The sequence below is a fragment of the Eschrichtius robustus genome, chromosome 1 (genome assembly GCF_028021215.1).
Source record: "Eschrichtius robustus isolate mEscRob2 chromosome 1, mEscRob2.pri, whole genome shotgun sequence".
Classification (NCBI taxonomy): domain Eukaryota; kingdom Metazoa; phylum Chordata; class Mammalia; order Artiodactyla; family Eschrichtiidae; genus Eschrichtius; species Eschrichtius robustus.
This window is the reverse complement of record NC_090824.1, coordinates 95,732,303-95,752,114: the sequence shown is the minus strand read 5'-3', so window position 1 is coordinate 95,752,114 and position 19,812 is coordinate 95,732,303. Positions and strand designations below refer to the sequence as shown.

The 19,812-nt window shown below is 41.6% G+C and overlaps 1 protein-coding gene across 1 annotated transcript in view; it reads left to right on the top strand.

Moving 5' to 3' along the window:
- FBN1 (fibrillin 1) overlaps positions 1–19,251 on the top strand; it is a 252,869-nt gene extending 233,618 nt beyond the window's left edge. Inside the window, exons 61-66 of the mRNA XM_068551179.1 lie at positions 1,515–1,631; positions 1,898–2,026; positions 2,792–2,911; positions 13,819–14,050; positions 16,581–16,755; positions 17,956–19,251. Coding sequence (XP_068407280.1) covers positions 1,515–1,631; positions 1,898–2,026; positions 2,792–2,911; positions 13,819–14,050; positions 16,581–16,755; positions 17,956–18,345 — 1,163 coding nt within the window. The 3' untranslated portion in view covers positions 18,346–19,251. The remainder of the gene's footprint in view (positions 1–1,514; positions 1,632–1,897; positions 2,027–2,791; positions 2,912–13,818; positions 14,051–16,580; positions 16,756–17,955) is intronic.
- The last annotated feature ends 561 nt before the right edge of the window (positions 19,252–19,812 follow it).

Below are 19,812 nucleotides of genomic sequence, written 5' to 3'. Positions count from 1 at the left end.
TCCCCCTCACCTGTTTGCAGGTAAGCTTCAGTAACCGTGTGATGGTGCTCTAGCAAGTCCCCTGGGGTCACAGAGAAGGGAGGCCACCTGCTGGCAGGAGACATACAGCTGCCAATCATGCAGAAACCAGAAAAGCAGAAACAGCAACTCCCCAGCAATGGAAAGAGCACAGGATTGGCTCCTTTTTAAGAGATGTCAGCACTGGGAGAAATATGGGCAGTTCTTTAGTTCAGGTCCACTCCAGATATTAGTCTAGCCAGGAACTGGCACTGATTTGCAGCTCCAAGCACAGCTCTGTATACAATGATAAAAGAAGATCACAAGGGAGGGAGGGAGGCAGGCAGAGAGACAGGCAGGAAGGAAGGTAGGCCGATAGATTCCTAAATTCTCTGCAGTTTCTTTTTTTTTTTTTTGATTAAAATTCAACTAAAAGCTGGAACACACTTTGTATCTCTTGAAGGTTTAAAATAGCTATGGAGTTCAGAAAGAGCCACAAGCTCTGGCAGTGAGGAAAGAGGCCTGGTCAAAGCGGAGGATTTTATTGAGAAGTGGAAAATAATGTTGGATAAATACTGTAGGCAGTCTTTTAAAAAATGCTATTAGCTTATCAGAATGATTTTTTTTTCTTTCCTTTGTTTCCTTCCTGATTACTCAATTTTGTTTTATCCAAAGGAGAATCTAAAAAAAAAGTTAGTTTTGTTTGGTTTGACCTGGTTGACCAGCTCATTTGAGAAGACTAAAAACAGCAAACAGGAAAGAACCAAGCCGAGAAATTCATTTCCACCCTCAACATTTCTTTTTTAATTTATTTATTTTTGGCTGTGTTGGGTCTTCATTGCTGCACGCGGGCTTTCTCTAGTTGCGGTGAGCGGGGGCTACTCTTTGTTGCGGTGCGCAGGCTTCTCATTGTGGTGGCTTCTCTTGTTGTGGAGCACGGGCTCTAGGCGCGCGGGCTTCAGTAGTTGTGACTTGTGGGCTCAGTAGTTGTGGCTCATGGGCTTCAGTAGTTGTGGTGCACAGGCTTAGTTGCTCCGTTGCATGTGGGATCTTCCCGGACCAGGGCTCGAACCCATGTCCCCTGCATTGGCAAGCAGATTCTTAACCACTGTGCCACCATGGAAGCCCAACATTTCTTTTTATATTTTAACTTGAATAGATCTTTTCAGTGCTTTGGAAATTTTTGAGAATCCTTAATCTTTTATTTCATTTTGTAATTCATTTAAATTTTATAATTTATTGGACATTTCTTTGCTGAGAAATTTCTGCATTCCTATAACTAAAGGGAATGAGTTTTTCTTGGATCCCCAAAGAAATGCATTTTTGGTCTGAATTGAAACCATACTTTATCTTTCAAACCCTTATCTCCTGGATTTCTCCTAGCCATTTGCTGTGGCTCTCTTCTGACCAGGTCATTTGAGATGTAGAAAAGAAAACTCAAGAGCTGCTCCCTAGGGCAGCTTCTAGGTACCTGGGCTTCAGCTCAATTCCAATGCCCATCTTGCATTTTCTTATAGATCTTGATGAGTGTGCAACTAAGCAGCACAACTGCCAGTTCCTGTGTGTTAACACCATTGGCAGCTTCACATGTAAATGTCCTCCTGGATTTACCCAACACCATACTGCCTGCATTGGTAAGTGGGAGGGGAAAAATCCTATATGGAGTGCAGCTATTCCTCTAAGGGATTGTTTTCGAGCACTTCTGCTGTTGGAATAAGAAGATAAAACTCAAAAATATATGTGAGTACATGTATGTGTGTCTGTGTGTGTGTGTGCATGCGTGTATGTGAAAAGTTATTGGCCTTTTCTGAGCAAATCACCCTTCTTTCTTTCTTTCAAACAACACAAAGACAGCTTTGGGGAAGTTTCACCCTCTCCTTTCCCCCACTGCTTCTTACAGATAACAATGAATGCACCTCTGACATCAACCTGTGTGGGTCTAAGGGCATTTGCCAGAATACTCCTGGAAGCTTCACCTGTGAATGCCAGCGGGGATTCTCACTTGATCAGAGCGGTGCCAGCTGTGAAGGTGAGTCGAGCCCTTAGCTTGATCCAGCTGGTCGGTCCTTGTGGAGCTGGCCTATAAACACCTGCATCATCATCCTCTAGGAGACATCAGAACTGAGCACAGGGGAGATAGCCAGCTGAAGATGGGAAACGTTTTCTCTAGTTTGCACGGGTCCCATATCTTAGAGATCCATCTTTTGTCTCATGCTTGATTGTGTCCGTAACCCATGCTTCTCCTGAATATAACAAGACTTTTTCTGCTCAGTTGTTAATTTAGTCTAATAGGGAATGACCCAGTCAAGAAAAATAGCTAGATTCCTGAATTTGACTAATTTTCTAGTCACTGGATCCAGAGTCTTAGAAGGATTCCCTCAATGTGGATTAAATATATGAGGACTAGCTCTTCTGCTAATATATGATTAAATGTTTTACTTGTATTTTTTAGGATTTTGTTCTTGTACTGACATTTTGGTTTCTAATTCTGGCACAAATAAGGAAATATAAATAATTTACACAGCTGTCTCATAGAGTGCTCTTGTGCCTTGCGTTAGTTTCTTCATCATTTTTATTTGTGGACTTTACCAGGGATATATGAATGTTTTTTTCCTTGGACTTATCAAAAGCTCCAGAGTAGATATTCTTGAAGTTTTTGGTGGTAGAATAATTTTTTAAGGATCAGATTTCTGATGAAATTGCCTTTCACTTTCATATGCATATAAATGTTGCTTCAGAGAACACCTCTGAGACAAGCACTGACGTGACTTAAAGGCGACTCTTTCTTTTTCAGATGTGGACGAGTGCGAAGGGAACCATCGCTGCCAGCATGGCTGCCAGAACATCATCGGGGGCTACAGGTGCAGCTGCCCCCAGGGCTATCTCCAGCACTACCAATGGAACCAGTGTGTTGGCAAGTAGTTTTCCCTTGTTCACAAGATGAATTGCTATCAGCTCCCATGAGTCAGAAAACTGCTTTCTTTCTAAAAAGTTTCAACTTGTCATTGAAGCAACAAATACTCATTGCAAATTGTCCGTACCTGTTGAATCCAGAAGGAAGTCACAGCCTTTGCAAAGTAGCAAACTAAGAAAAAAAAAAATAATGATAAAGGGTATTTTGAGGGCATTTGAAATGAAATGTCCCCAGAATTCCTTGACTCCCAATATCCCCTTGCTCTCCTGCTTCACTGCTAGTCATCAGCCCACATGGAGTTCTTTTCACCTTAGAGGCCAACAAAATCCTGCTTCTGACTGTAGTTTATCAGCCAGCCAGAGGCTATTATGAGCAACTTTTGGCCAGAAGACGCAGAAGTGGTTCCATTGAGTGCTATACATCTTTGGGGCAGAGTGCAAGCAGCAAACACAAAAAGTTTTTTTCAGGATTGCTGATTTGTTTTGAATATTAAGGGAGTCCCCCAGAATCTCCCATTAAATTGAAGCTGTCATTTTTGATTCCACAGTGTCATAGGAAAATAACTCTTAATGCACATCAGAGAATCCCAACGTTGCAAATTTAGAGGGACCCCAATCCATCTAGCCCAAGCCCTTTGTTTTACTGATGAAGTCTTAGAAGCCCAGGAAGGAAAGGTAGTCTGTCCTTACCGGTTCTTTGGTGGCAGGACCAGAGCTAGAACCCAAGGCTCTTAACTTCATGTTTTAGAGCTGCCTTTCTAGTGTCACCTTCACTTGTTTTATTTTTTCATTCAGCAAGTAGCACTGCAAGCTTTGTGCTCTGGTGACCTGTTTTGGCTGCCACTCTCTTGGGTACAGGGCCCTCCTTAGCAAAAACAAAGAGCGACTGCCTCCTGGGTGGCTGCTCCACATTGCAACGCTTGACTTGACTCCAAGTGAAGACACATTTGGTACGTGTTCATTTACCAAACGTGTGTCTCTCTCATCTGGTTTGATTCTTTACAAGATGCAGTTTTGCAGAGGTGAGTAGTGTTGGCTAAAATGACCGCAGTGCTAGAGTTTAGGCTGTACAAGCTTGCTGATTAGCTGTCTGGTTTTAATAAAAAGCCCTTTGTTATCAGCTCAGGAAGGTCTTGGATTTTAATCACCAGTTTCTGACATTGTTCACAGAACTTCCAGCATGAGCTTTGTTGATTCCATACCCAGCATATGAGCCTACCTGCCCTTATTACGTAGGTCCCTTGAATGAAATTGGAGCTGTGGAGAAGAGTATAAAAGAGGTGAGGTCTGTCACTGCTGGGCCTTACCCTCCTCTTCCTACACTCAGTCCAGAAATAGTAGAGATAGCCAGGTCATGCCCTCGTTGCCTGGAGATTCTGTTTTGGCCCCATGAAGATCATCTCCTGCCTGGGACTTGTGGAAGAATGAGTCTATTAGGAAGTGGGAAGAGAGGGGAGGATCAAGATGGCAGAATAGGAGGATGTGGAGCTCACAAACACATCAAAAATACATCTACAGGACTTCCCGGGTGGCTCAGTGGTTAAGAATCCACCTGCCAATGCAGGGGACACGGGTTCGAGCCCTGGTCCGGGAAGATCCCACATGCCGCGGAGCAACTAAGCCCGTGTGCCACAACTACTGAGCCCGTGTGCCTAGAGCCAGTGCTTGGCAAGAAAGAGAAGCCACCACAATGAGAAGCCCACGCACCTCAGTGAAGAGTAGCCCCCGCTCGCCGCAACTGGAGAAAGCCCGTGCACAGCACTGAAGACCCAGTGCAGCCAAAAATAAATAAATAAATTTATAAAAAAAAAAAACATCTCCATGTGGAGCAACGCTCACGGAAAACCAACTGGAAACTGGCAGAAGACTTCTTATTCGAGCAAAGTGGCAGGAAAGATCTCCATGAAGCTGGGTAGGGTGGAAAAAATAAAATAAAAAAGAAGGCATCGGGATGCGACTGGAACCCCTGGGACAATCTGTGAAGGAGGGAAGGTCCACGTGGACAGCCCTCACCCCGAGGAGCTTCCTTGCCTGCTGGGAGGTCTGCTGGGACAGATGGAGGGAACTGGACTCTGCTTGTGAGGGGTGCACACGTGCCGGCTTGCTAGCAGTCAGGGCGGAGAGAGACCAGCACTGACAGCTGCCACCTTGCCACACTTCTCAGTCTGAAACTCATGTGGGGCTGGGCTGCCAGTATAAGCAGTGACTAAGTGCTGAATCTCAGGCAGGGGCGGGTCCGGCCACGGTGGGTTTTGTCAGCGCACACACCAGGTGGTGCCACAGAAACGCATGACTTGGGTGGACAGGCCCTGGAAAGGAGTATGCAGAGGTTGTTTCCTGGCAAGAGCACTCATCTCCACCCATTCCACCCCACAGCTTGGAGCCGGATCTGGGGTGGGCAGGTCCTCAGAGTGGCCTGTCACAGAGGCAGTCCAGGTTCCAGACAGTAGCACGACCACCTCGATTCCTGCAGCCACAGCACCCTGGCCTCCAGCACCAGCCCACTCCACACCACAGCCTGGCACTAGGTCTGGGATGAACACAACAGAAAGGGACACAACCTTGGGCTGCTTCTCAGCAGAACCATGGACACCTGCATGGGTGGCACTAGGTTTGCTGTGACCACACGGGCCTTACTTGCTTCAGCAGTCACCTCCTTTGGGACAGAGCACACACTCAAGGGCAACGGAGCCTGGTCAAACCTGACCTTCAGGGCTTCTACTCCAACAACTGTGGAGCAGACACCACCCTGACAGGGCTGTGACAGCCACAGAGCAAAGAGGAGGCCCCACCCAACATCCAGTGCAGGCTATGGATGCACAACACCAATCACATCCTCTATCAAAGGAATAATGGCCAGCACACTCTGAGGAAAGACGTGGCTGGCATCCATACCATAAATAATAGCCTTCTCACCAAAAATATTGGAATCACACAGTCTACACAGGGATGCTCCCACATAAAACACCCCTCCAAGACCACAGTAGATAACTTTCTCTGTCTCCGTGAATTTAGGAGAAAGAGTTAAGTGAAATGAAAAAGCACAGGAACTATTCCCTGTTAAAAGAATAAGAGAACCCCCCTGAAAGAACAGATAATGAAATAGACCTCACCAGTCTACTAAAGCCAAGTTCAAAGAGGAGGTAAGAAAAATGCTGAAGAATTAATAAAAATTATCAATAGAAATGAAGATTAAACAATGAACTAGAAACTATAAAGGGGAACCAGTCAAAATCAGACAACTCAATTGCTGAGATAAAAACCAATCTAGAAGCAATGAATAGCACACTGAATAACACAGAAGAACAAATAAGTGAGCTGGAAAACAGAATAATGGAAATCACCCAATCAGAACAGCAGACAGAAAGAAAAGTGAAGAAAAAATGAAAGCAACATATGGGGCCTATGGGATAATACAAAGCGTGCCAATCTACATATAACAGGTGTTCCAGAAGGAGAAGAGAGAGGGAAGGGGATCTAAAGTGTATTTGAAGAAATTATGGCTGAAAACTTCCCAAACCTAAAGAAGAAAACAGATATCCAGGTACAGGAAGCACAAAGGGTCCCAAACAAGATGAAACTAAAGAGACCCACACCAAGACATATCATAAATAAAATGGCAAAAGTTAAAGAGAGGATTCAAAAGGCAGCAAGAGAAAGATTCAGTTACAAGGGAACCCCCGTTAAGACTATCAGCTTATTTCTCTGCAGAAACTTTGCAGGCCAGAGGGAGTGTCATGATATAATCAAAGTCTTGAAAGGGAAAAACCTGCAACCTAAGATATTCTACACTTGGCAACATTATCATTTAGAATACAAGGAGAGAGAAAAAATTTCTCACATAAACAAAAACTAAAAGAATTCAGCAATACTAAACCTACCCTAAAAAAGAAAAATACGGAGGGAATTCCCTGGCAGTCCAGTTGTTGGACTCCACGCTTCCACTGCAGGGGGCATGGGTGTTATCCCTGGTCAGGGAACTGAGCTCCCATATGCCATGTGGTGCAGCCAGGAAAAAATATATATATATATATATATATTGAAAGGTCTTCTCTAAATAGAAAAGCAAGAATCTATAGGAAAGGGATAATCCCAATAGGAAAGGCAAATATATAAAAGGATTGAAGATCACTTAAGCCAGTACATAGATTAAAAAACAATCAAAAAATTGTTGTAAAGGTGATTATATCTACAATTAATAGCAAAAGCAGAAACATGAAGATGTAAAATAGGACATCAAAATCACAAAATTTGGAGGAGGGGACTAAAAAATGTAGACTGTTTAGAATGTGTTTGAGCTTATATGACTCTCAGTTTAAAGCAAGTAGATATAGTTATGGGTCAACATACTTGAAAACCAGGGTAACCACAAATTAAAAACATAAAATAGATTCACAAAAACCAAAAAGAAGGAAACTCAAACATAATATTTAAAAAACCATCAAACCACAAAACGAAAAACAAAAAAGAAGACATGAACAAAGAATTACAAAATCAACTGGAGAACAAGGTTTAAAATGACAGTAAGTACATACCTCTCAATAATTACTTCAAATGTCAATGGACTAAATGCTCTGATTGAAAGACACAGTGGCAGATTGGATAAAAAACAAGAACCTATAATATGCTGCCTACAAGACACTCACTTCAGGGAGAAAGACACACACAGATTGAAAGTGAGGGGATGGAAAAAGATATTTCATGCAAATGGAAATGACAAGAAAACAAGGGTAGGAATACTCATATCAGGCAAAATAGACTTTAAAACAAAGTCCATAAAGAAAAAGAAGGACATTATATAATGACAAAGGGATCACTACAAGAAGAGGATATTACACTCAATAATACATGCACCCAATATAGGAGCACCTAAGTATATAAAACAAATACTAACAGACATAAAGGGAGAAATTGACAGGAGTACAATGATAGTAGGAGACTTTTGCACCCTACTGACACCAATGGACAGATCCTTCCTCAGTGAGGCAGCAGAGGTCCTAAATGACACAACAGACCAGTTGGACTCAATTGATATCTACAGGACACTACATCCAAAACAAAAACACCAGAATACACATTCTTTTCAAACGCACATGGAACATTCTCTAGGATAGACCACTTCCCAGGTTACAAGACAAGCCTCAAGAACTTTAAGAGAATATAAATTATTTCAATCATCTTTTCTGACCACAATAGTATGAAATGAGAAATCAACCACAGAAAGAAAAATGGGGAAAAAATGAACACATGGAGACTAAACAACATGCTACTAAAAAACCCAATGTGTCAACAATGAAATCAAAGAAGAAATCAGAAAATACCTCGAGACAAACAACAATGGAAACACAATCTTACACAATCTATGGGATGCAGCAAAACCAGTTTTAAGAGGGAAGTTCACAGCGATACAGGCCTTCCTCAAGAAACAAGAAAAATCTCAAACAAACAATCTAACCTACCACCTAAAAGAATTAGAAAAACAACAAGCAAAACCTAAAGTCAGCAGAAGGAAATAATAAAGATCAGAGAGGGAATAGATAGAGATTTTTAAAAAAACCAGAAAAGATCAATAAAACCAAGAACCAGTTTTTTGAAAAGATAAACCAAATTGACAAACCACTAGCCAGGCTCACCAAGAAGAAAAGGGAGGACCCAAATAAAATAAGAAATGAAAGAGGAGAAATAACAACTGATACCACAGAAATACAAAAAAATCATAAGAGAATACTATGAACAGTTATATGCCAACAAATTGGACAACGTAGAAGAAATGGACAAGTTTTTAGAAACATACAGCCTGCCAAAACTGAATCGAGAAGAAACAGATAATTTGAACAGACCAATCACTAGAAGTAAAATAGAATCTGTAATGAAAAAAATTCCCTGCAAACAAAAGTCCAGAACCGGACTGTTTCACTGGGGAATTCTACCAAACATACAAAGAAGAACTTATACCTAGCCTTCTCAAACTATTCCAAAAGATTTAAGAGGAGGTAACACTCCCAAAGTCATTATATGAAGCCACCATCACCCTGATGCCAAAACCAGACAAAGACACTACACAAAAAGTAAATTACAGGCCAATATCTTTGATGAATATAGATGCAAAAATCCTCAATAAAATATTAGCAAACTGAATCCAACAATACATAAAAAGGACCATACACCATGATCAAGTTGGATTCATTCCCAGGTCACAAAGGTGGCTCACATGCAAAATCAATGTGTTGCACCACATCAACAAAAAGAAAGACAAAAACCACATGATCATCTCAACAGACGCAGAAGAAGCATTTGATAAAATTCAACATCCATTCATGATAAAAACTCTCACCAAAGTGGGTATAGAGGGAACATATCCCAACATTATAAAAGCCATTACGACAAACTAACAGCCAATATAATGTTAAATGGTGAAAAGCTGAAAGCCTTCCCACTAAAATCTGGAACAAGACAAGGATGCCCACTCTCACCATTTCTATTCAACATAGTATTGGAAGTCCTAGGCACAACAATCAGAGAAGAAATAAAAGGTATCCAAATTGGAAGCAAAGAGGTAAAACTGTCACTATTTGCAGATGACATGATACTCTATATGGAGAACCCGAAAGACTCCAGACAAAAACTGTTGGAACTAATAAATGAATTCAGCAAGGTAGCAGGATACAAGATTAATATACAGAAATCTGTCCCATTTCCTTACACCAACAATCTGAGAAAGTAAAAAAAAAAAAACAATCCTGTTTAAAATCACATCAAAAAAATAAAATACCAAGGAATAAACTTTACCAAGGAAGTGAAAGACCTATATGCTGAAAAGTGTAACACATTAATAAAGGAAACTGAAGATGATTCAAAGAAATGGAAGGATATCTTATGCTCTTGGATTGGAAAAATTAATGTTGTTAAAATGGACATACTACCCAAAGCAATCTATAGATTTAATGTGATTCCTATCAAAATTCCTGTGACATTTTTCACAGAACTAGAAAAAAATCCTCAAATTTATATGGAACCACAGAAGACCCAGAATTTTCAAAGCAATTCCAAGGAAAAAGAACAAAGCTACAGGCATAAACCTTCCAGAATTCAGACTATAATACAAAGCTGCAATAATCAAAACAGCATGGTATTGGCACAAAAACATACATATAGATCAATGGAACAGATAGCCCAGAAATAAACCCACGCACCTACAGTCAATTAATCTGCAGCAAAGGAAGAATATACAATGGAGAAAAGACAGTCTCTTCAGCAAGTGGTTCTGGGAAAGCTGGACAGCCGCATGTAAATCAGTGAAGTTAGAACACTCCCTCACACCATATACAAAAATAAACTCACGATGGCTTAAAGACCTAAATATAAGACATGACACCATGAAACGCCTAGAAGAGAACATAGGCAAAACATTCTTGGATGTAAATCGTAGCAATATTTTCTTAGATCAGTCTCCCAAAGCAAAAGGAATAAAAGCAAAAATAAACAAATGGTACCCAATCAAACTTAAAAGCTTTTGGACAGCAAAGGAAACCATCAACAAAATGAAAAGACAACTTATGGAATGGGAGAAAATATTTGCAAATGATGAAACCTACAAGGGGTTAATATCCAAAATACACAAACAGCTCATACAACTCAGTATCAAAAAAACAAACAACCCAATCAAAAAGTGGACAGAAAACCTAAATAGTCATTTCTCCAAAGAAGACATACAGATGGCCAATCAGCACATGCAAAGAGGCTCAACATTGCTAATTATTAAAGAAATGCAAATCAATACCACTGTGAGGTATCACCTTACACTGGTCAGAATGACTATCATCAAAAAGTCTACTATCTCCAAAAAAGTCTACTATCATCAAAAAGTCTACATCTGGAGAATGTGTGGAGAAAAGGGAACCCTCCTGCACTGTTGGTAGGAATGTAAATTGGTGTGGCCACTATGGAGAACAGTGTGGAGATTATTTAAAAAACTAAAAATAGAGCTACCAGATGATCCGGCAATCCCACTCCTGGGCATATATCCCAAAAAGATGAAAACTCTAATTCGAAAAGATACATGCACCCCAGTGTTCATAGCAGCACTATTTACAATAGCCAAAATGTGGAAACCACCCAAGTGCCCATCAACAGACGATTGGTTTAAGAAGATACACACACACAATGGAATATTACTCAGCCATAAAAAAATGAAATATTGCTATTTGCAGCAACATGGATGGACCTATGTAATATACATAAGTGAATCAGTTTGCTGTACACATGAAACTAACACTATTGTAAATCAACTAAACTTCAGTTTTAAAAAAGTGGGAAGAGGTTTGGGGGTTTTGATGCCCAGAAGATACCAGTTCAAACTGGTCACATAATTCTTGGGAATTATAGTTACCCAGAATGAGCATCGTATTGCCTCGGGCCAGAATGGCTTCCCCAGAGCCATGCAGAGCAGATCTCTTGGACCAGCCCTCCCTGAATCCTTGCTCCTAGGCAGCCAGAAGTTCACTCTTGGAAGATGGATGGGTTTAGGGTAAAGGGCCACGGATATCATTGCTTTCTAGAAAATATCAAACTTGCAGCTTGAAGTTGGGGCTGACCCATCGTGACCTAGAGGAAATTAGTAAAGGAAAGGCTGTTCTACATTTGGAGTTCTCCCAGTGGCTCTCCCTTAACACCACAGCTAAGACACACTATGCAAGCCTGATGCTGGAACCTTTGAGTTTAGAGGACAGAGTAAGTAGGTTTCCATCTGCTTTTAAGGAGTGTCTTTCAGAGACTCTAATGCTATTTCATTCAAATTAGAATTGTCTCTTTTTATGAAAAGAGCAAAACCCTCACCAACTTAAGTAACAACTGAAAGAATAAAACAAAGATTTTGGCGTGTAGAAAAATTCCTTGTGGAGCCATTTGCTCCAGGGTGCACACACAGGATGAAAAAGGTCAGGAAAAGTGCAAAACATGTTAAACAAATCATGGTATTTGTATACTGATAGAAAGGGTGAGTGCACAAACAGATTGTTTTCAAGCTGTAAACACTGAACATTTGCCAATTTCTTATCTGAATCCGTGCTCCACTCTACCCCATCTCTCCAACCCAGATAAGCAAGTTTAATTTAAACTTATTGGATTCTCAGGGAGGAAAAAATGTAAAATAAAGTAGAAAAGAATGTGAAAAGGAGACAGGGAGAGTTCTTGACAGGAATAGATACTCCAAGTTAAAAAGAGAGATACTCAAATTCAGAAAGAACCTTAGCAATGATCTAGTCTGATCTGTTTCCTAACATACCAATCCCTCTCCAACCTAGAAGGGTACTCACCTTCTCCCAAGATAGCCCAATCTATGCATAGAAAACTTTAATTCTTAGAAATATCTTTTTTTATAAAGAATGAACCTTTTCTCCCGCTAACTCCTAACCATTGGTCCTATTTCTGCTCCTTGGAACAAAACAGAATAAATCTAAGCTCTGTATTAACAGGTCTTCCCCACATATACCCATGCCTTAAGAGGTTTTATCAGCCAGAGTCCCAGCAGGTAACAGATGGCTGAGCCCAACCAAAAGCTCAGGATACAGGAGGGGAGCTTGTGGACGCTCCATTCCGATCAGCCTTGTAGAGCCGAGGGCAGGTGAGAAGTCTGGAGGTGGATAAGCAAGGCAAGGAGAAGACATTCAGCCCAGAGATATTCCCTTCACCAAAGCAACTACCCTCGGTTCTTCGTTCATCCTTGGATGCCCATGGTCTCCATTAGTTTCTATCACACAGCTCACCTCTAATTTAAAATAAGGGAAAAACGAACACAGACGATGGCATATTGAATCATTTTGTTTTAGGAACCTTAGAACCTAAGTGACCTTGGGTGGGTACTTGAGAGTCCTTGGATATAAAGGATCTCAAACAGATGCATAGCTAGGCACTGGGCCATAGCAGGCAGCTCAACCAATAGCTTTCTTATTGTATATCTACTCCTTCTTCTCTCTGTAACTACGTACAGGCAAGAAGTGGTGCTGGGGGGCAGGTCGAGAAAGGAAGGGGGAGGAAGAGAAGGAAGAGAGGAAGGAAGGGTGGAAGGCAATATGAATTTTGTGTGTGTGTATATATAGGTAAGTATACTGCCCTCACCGTTTTTACCCACCTGTTCTCCCAATTTAAAAAAAAAAAAAAAGATATTTTCTTAGAAACAATTTTGTTCTTGAAAAATGAATCTACCTCAGCAAATGAAAAAGAGAAAGGACCAGTTTAAATGCGGGTGAGGTGGTTTGGATAAGGGGGCCCATTCAGAGATGGGAGCAGACATACCAGAAGACACTACTCATCCCCAGGGCAAGCACCTGGGGGCTTTTACGGACCTTGGAAGATGAAGTCCTAGTGGGCCGACACTTCCTGCAGGATGTCAGCCCTTGCCAGCCCTACTCATCCTGAAAGAGGAAGGCTGAGAAAGCAGCTTCCAGGAATACGGTTCATCTCTGCTGTGGAGATAACCATCCTATTACTGGGCACTTGTGAAGCAAAGGCGCAGAGAACTGATTCCTGCCCTCCCACCCTGAACCCTGAACCCTGAACCTCAGCCATGACCCATCCCCCCACGTTCTTCACGGGATGCGCCCGTGGAGCAGGACATACAAGCGTTGGCTTCAGATGAGAACTGGAGTCTGCCGGTCCTCAGAATGCCATTCCCTGGCGTACCCTGCCCGGTGCACTTGACCTCAGAAACCACGTTTGCTCACCCTATGGCAAGAGACCACACCTTTCTCTCTTGTTCCCTTTCCCACCGCAGCCACCCCTGCCTGTGTTACCTTCCCAAGAGCCTTAGGGGAGGGCCAGCTGGCCGGCAGCAAGTGGCCTGATGCAGACACCTCCATAGAAGCCTCTGGCTGGTGTCACATATGCGGCGTCTCCTGTTTTCTTCTGCAGATGAAAACGAGTGCCTCAGTGCTCACATTTGCGGAGGAGCCTCCTGCCACAACACGCTGGGGAGCTACAAGTGCATGTGTCCCGCTGGCTTCCAGTACGAGCAGTTCAGCGGCGGGTGCCAGGACATCAACGAATGTGGCTCTTCTCAGGCCCCCTGCAGTTACGGCTGTTCCAATACCGAGGGCGGCTACCTCTGTGCCTGTCCACCTGGCTACTTCCGAATAGGCCAAGGGTAAGCCCTGCTAGCCGTGGTCGTGGTTGGAGGCTTTCTCACTCGTGACATAATTAAGTATATTTAATTCAAAATGACCTGTCCTGGGAGAGCAGAACCATACTTTTTATGACTCTTGAGTTAATTCCAATTAGCGCTGCAAAGGTTTTAGGTTATTTTATTTGAAAGGGGACGTCTAGGTTTCTGGAAGTTCATAGAATGTCAAACAAAATAATGAAATGACATTGTAAATACCTCGCCCTATAGCTCATGTGTCTCATCCTCTTGATCTTCACATCTTGTTGGAAAGCGATTCATCTCTCAGGAAATACAGGGGCTGCGACCTGTGACAGAACTGGACGCAGGCTGCGCTTTGCTGATGCAGCCTTCTCCTGGGGCAAGCAGGATTCTGTCTCGACTTAAAATGCCTTCTCATCTAGCTCCTGTTAGGATAAACCAAAAAGATACCTCTTGTGGAGTCCTTTACGGTTTTACATTTCAGACTTAAATTTACATTAAAAATTGCCAAAATAGCATTAAATATAAGAGTTAAAAGAATTACTGTATTTTCCAGGTAGAATACTTCACCACATTGTATGTGTGAGAGCTGGGGCAGGAAAGATGTGTTTTTATTCTACTCTGTAATTTAAAAGTTAGTGTTCAGTTTTCAAAGTTTAGGTCTTCTTCCCCACTGAATTAGTCTGGACTTGGTTGTCTTGGTTTTGGCTATTCTGTGAAGGAGCTCAAATTTTAACTTTTTAATTAGGAACACAGACATTAAATATACATACACACCAACACACACACTTATATATACTCCCCCACACACAAAGTCACACATTCCACAACACACACATACATGTATATATCAAATTGTTAATTTTGTGGTCTTTGATTTCTTGACACACAAACATCAAGTGATTCATTTTGGGGTGTGTAGAAGGTAAAAGAATGTTTCATGGGAAGCACACAGAATGCCAGCAATAAGACTCAAATTTCCAGATGTTTGTGTCTGGCTCTCAGTAGACTCATTCTTTATAAGTTTAATGCCAGAACCATTTTCCCAGCAAAAATTGTGACACTCCAAACTGGCTTCTGGCCAGTGGGACTTTATAGTCACACTTCTTGTAAGTGGTGTTCCAGGGATATGAAAATACTGGAAGGGAGTTCTGAGAAAGGAGCCAAAGCCTGTGAATTTGGGGTTTGCCTTCCAATAATTTAATCATTATGTGTGAATGCACACACATACAGGATGAGCATTTATCATTTCATCCATTTTATTGTTTCTACACATTTCATGGTGCAAGATTAAAGGACAAGGAAAGGAAATGTGTCAGGCTCAGCAGGATTACAGAAAATATTAGAAACCTGTAAATTGCTGCAAAATGCAAAGTGTTCTTCTTATTGGCATTATATTTTGAATCTTAAAGGCATAAAGGAAAATGAGCTATAAAGAATAGATCAACTAATACAGAAAGAGAAAATAGTATTTGGTCTACATTATGGACCCAGTAATGGACCCAGTAGTAGAGATCTACGCATTTATAACAATTTGGGTTCTGCCGTGAGTCACTAGAGTGGACCCTACCCCAATGTAAAGATTCTTTTAGGATCATTCAAATATTTCAACACAGTTTGAAAGAGGAGCCTGGTAAATACACTCCAAGTGGCCTATGAAATAGTAAGCAGAATAACAAAACAAGGTACTTGTGAAACAGGCAAGCCTCCCTCCATAACTTGGCTTTAAAAACTGAAAGGCAAAGAAAAACAGCTGAACTAGTTTTCTCCTGGGCATGGGTTTGTTTATCCAGCCTCACATGAGTCAGAGCCAACAGACCCAGTGGTTTTGAATGATTTGAAACAATTTCCCACAGTTGGGCAAGCTTTGATAACATGTATTTTATACATGGCATAGCATATCCTCACAATTTATATCTAAATCAACCTCAGTTATCACCTAGAGCTTTCTCCTTATCTCCAGGAGGAGCTTCAGCCAAAGTGACAGGTCTGATAATAGGAGTGATTGCTCGGAAGCTGGAGTGGTGAAGGCTGGTGACGGTGGCGGTGGTGGGAGTGGAGGTGGCAGCGATAGTATCAGTTAAGCAGGAAGAGGGCAAGGAACTGAACAGTGACGTCTCACACCTTTCTCACGCATGTGGAGCCTGTTTCATAAACAGAAGGCATTTTTATTGAACCTCCCGAGTCACACAGTCTCCCTCATTCTCTGTTCCTCTCTCGTTTCCACTCCCCGTTTCCTCCCCAGCAGTACAGCAAAACACCTGCCACATGTCATTTGGGAAGTGAAGGGACAAATAAATATGCAAAACGGGGCCTTGAGAGACAGTAAAAAGAAATCAGTCAACCCAGGGAACTGAGAATTTGAGGCCAAACACCGAGGGCTTCAGTGTTGTTCTCAGAACCAGCCGATCACCCAGTGGACAAATAATCAAGGACTGAAATGTCACTAGGGAGGGTCCAGGCTTCACCAGATCTCCTGCTCCTCCATCTCCCAATTCTAACGAAAAACATCTATGTTTCCCTTCTACCATAGGCACTGTGTTTCTGGAATGGGCATGGGCCGAGGAAGCCCAGAGCCACCTGCCAGTGGTGAAATGGATGACAATTCCCTCTCCCCAGAGGCGTGTTATGAGTGTAAGATCAACGGCTACCCCAAACGGGGCAGGAAGCGGAGAAGCGCAAATGAAACAAATGCCTCCAACACTGAGGTAGGTCAGAAGGTGGTTTCTCCTGGTGTCTCCTACTGCAGAAAGGTCCTCCAGATTCCTATGGTTTCCTCCAAGAATGCCCCCAAAGTGTGAAAAATCTCCCTGAGGAGAAAATCCGGACATTCCCTGAGCTCTAGGCTGTATTTCACAAGGGTCTGTGGGGCTCTCTGGAGCTTCTTGCTGCTTTTAGGGAGTGGCCGTTCGAAGGTTTTCACATACTTGCTCATTTCCTCTGTCTCGCCGAAAAGAAAGTCAAGCACCCACCCAAAGTCTGCTGAAAGGACAAGGTCTGAGATCCAGGACAGCAAGTGGGCAGGATAGTGAAGTGATATAGTCCTCCCTACACAGGGATGCCAAGTTCTGAAAGCTAGAGGCTCCTCTACTGAAAAGAGCCATGTGGAGTGTGAGGGAACTTGGATTCTAGACAAAAACAACATGGAGCTCAAGCAGCCTGGTTTTCTTTGCCTACGGCTGCTGCAGCCTTTCAGTCAACTCAGAAATGCAGATACTCACCCAGACCTCTGGCTGCAGGCCCGGAGAATCCAGCACATGTGGTCCCAGAGAGGCAAGCAAGAAGCCAGTGAAAAGCATTGAATATTAGCAGATCATCAGAGCCAGGAAGTAGGTTCATAGGTGTGTCTTTCGGTGGGGATGGTTTTGCGTCAGTGAATAAAATTGAAATAAACTGGTTCTTTCTTAGCATCAGTGCTGCAACCCATCTGCTGTGGTTTGGGAAATGAGATAAGTCTTTGGAAAGAAAATAATATATTAAAACAGTGGTTCTCAAACTTGAGTGTGCATCTGAATCATCCGGAAGGCTTGTTAAAACGGATTTCTGGAAAACATCCCCAGGGTTTCTGATTCACTAGGTCTCAGGTGACACCAAGAACTTGCATTTCTAACAGATGCCCAGGTGATACTGATGCTGTTGGTAGGGGACCACACTTTGAGACCCACTGCAATAGAAGACCGCCAAATACAAGTGATTTCAACTTTCTCCTTGACATGTTTATTTTTTAATATTATAAAAATGTGCGAATTTAACATTCGTGGTTTAAGCAGTATTTTATGAATACTCACTTTCAATACAGTACATACAACATGAGAAGAAAGTTGTGTTAGTGTGAGATTTGAGTCACTTTTTCTTTAGTAAGTGGCATATTTACCTTTTCTTTAACACACTGCCATATGTCTTTCCAGGATCAGCCTGAGATAGAAGCCAATGTGAGTCTTGCAAGCTGGGATGTTGAGAAGACAGCCATGTTTGCTTTCAATATTTCCCACATCAATAACAAGGTCCGAATCCTGGAACTCCTTCCAGCCCTTACGACTCTGACGAATCACAACAGATACTTGATTGAATCTGGAAATGAAAACGGCTTCTTTAAAATCAACCAAAAGGAAGGGATCAGCTACCTCCACTTCACAAAGAAGAAGCCAGTGGTTGGAACCTATTCATTACAAATCAGTAGTAGTCCACTTTATAAAAAGAAAGAACTTAATCAGCTAGAAGATAAATATGACAAAGACTACCTCAGTGGTGAACTGGGTGATAATCTGAAGATGAAAATTCAGATTTTGCTTCATTAATTCACCAGCCAGAGACCAAATAATTAAAAAACAAAGATAGATAGGTAGAACTCAATTTTTCCCCCAATCAGAATCTTCATATTATAGGTACAGTCTTTCACCACGTAAATTGCTATAAATAAGCACTATTCTTGTATTACAAAAGCAAGGTACAGGTGACTACCCTAGTTCAAAACAACCACTTTCTCAGGCTTCTCATGTATGTAGCTAAGCTACCTTGTCATATGTGTTTATTTTTGAAAACTGGGACATGTATTTCCACTGGGGGTTGGCCATTCATGCTGACGTGCCATCCTTCTAGCAGACGTACAGGAATGTGCTTTCAATTTATGGACTGTTCTATTTTTTCAAATTGTAAAACTTTGCTTCTCCAAATACAAGTATTAGGTTGGCCATTTATAATATCTATTTGGTGCTAGTAAATTCTCAAACTAGATTTATAAATGCACTGTAATATTTACACAACTTAGAAACCAAATTACAAGTATTCAGTTCAAATACTTCATTAATTTCAATCAACCAAAGTTAGTTCAGTAGCTTATCTCAGTTATGAGTATAATACATTACATGTAAATTAAGTGTGTGTATACTGTAATCGTGCTATTTTTTATCATTGAAACATTTATAAACTAGAATAATAATGCCCTTAATGTGAGGGTTTGTAATGGTGCTTATTAAGACCAAAGACTTGTTAAATGTATACACCAAGCGGTAATGAAATTTCTGTGACTGGCCCACACATGCATGGAGGTCTGGGAGGACCAGGAAACAGCCTCAGCAGCCAGAGGATCACCAGTGCATCCTTCATCACACCTGTGCAATATGCCAAGATTACCCTCGGCCATTCCTGTCAACAAGGGGTCCATGTCATAAATGACACAATAAAACAGTCTCTTTTTTAGTGTACCCCTTGGCTTTGTGTTCTTGCATGGATGTGGGATTGGAGGGGCCATTCTGGAGACTAAATAAAGTCTCCTGAAATTAAACTATCCTGGATCTGTTAGTTACAGCATCTAAAGGTGCCAAATATACAACCACTAGAAGAAATTTTAACATATTTGAGTCGGTCCTTTGTTTTATTCATTCAAGACAGCGGAGTTATTTCTCACCAACAAGATATTTAGACTGTAGCATTATTTCTAAAACGTGACCTAATTAATCCTGTGACTTTTAAACTACTAGATTTCAGTACTTAAAAACATCAAGTTCATTGTCTTAGAGCACATGCGTTCCATTATAAAAATTTATCATGCTCCCTCCCCTCAAATATACACAGTGTTGGCAAGCTTAGGCGTTCCATCCTTTTTTTCTCCCCTAAACATCTGTTGTTAGTCAGTGCTAGCCTAATTACAAAGGGATAATCCCAAATTGAATCCAATTGAATGCTATAACTCTTGTTTTCTGAATGTCATAATTTGAAAATGCTGTTTTATTTTAAGAGCAATACTGAATATTTAACAGTTAAGC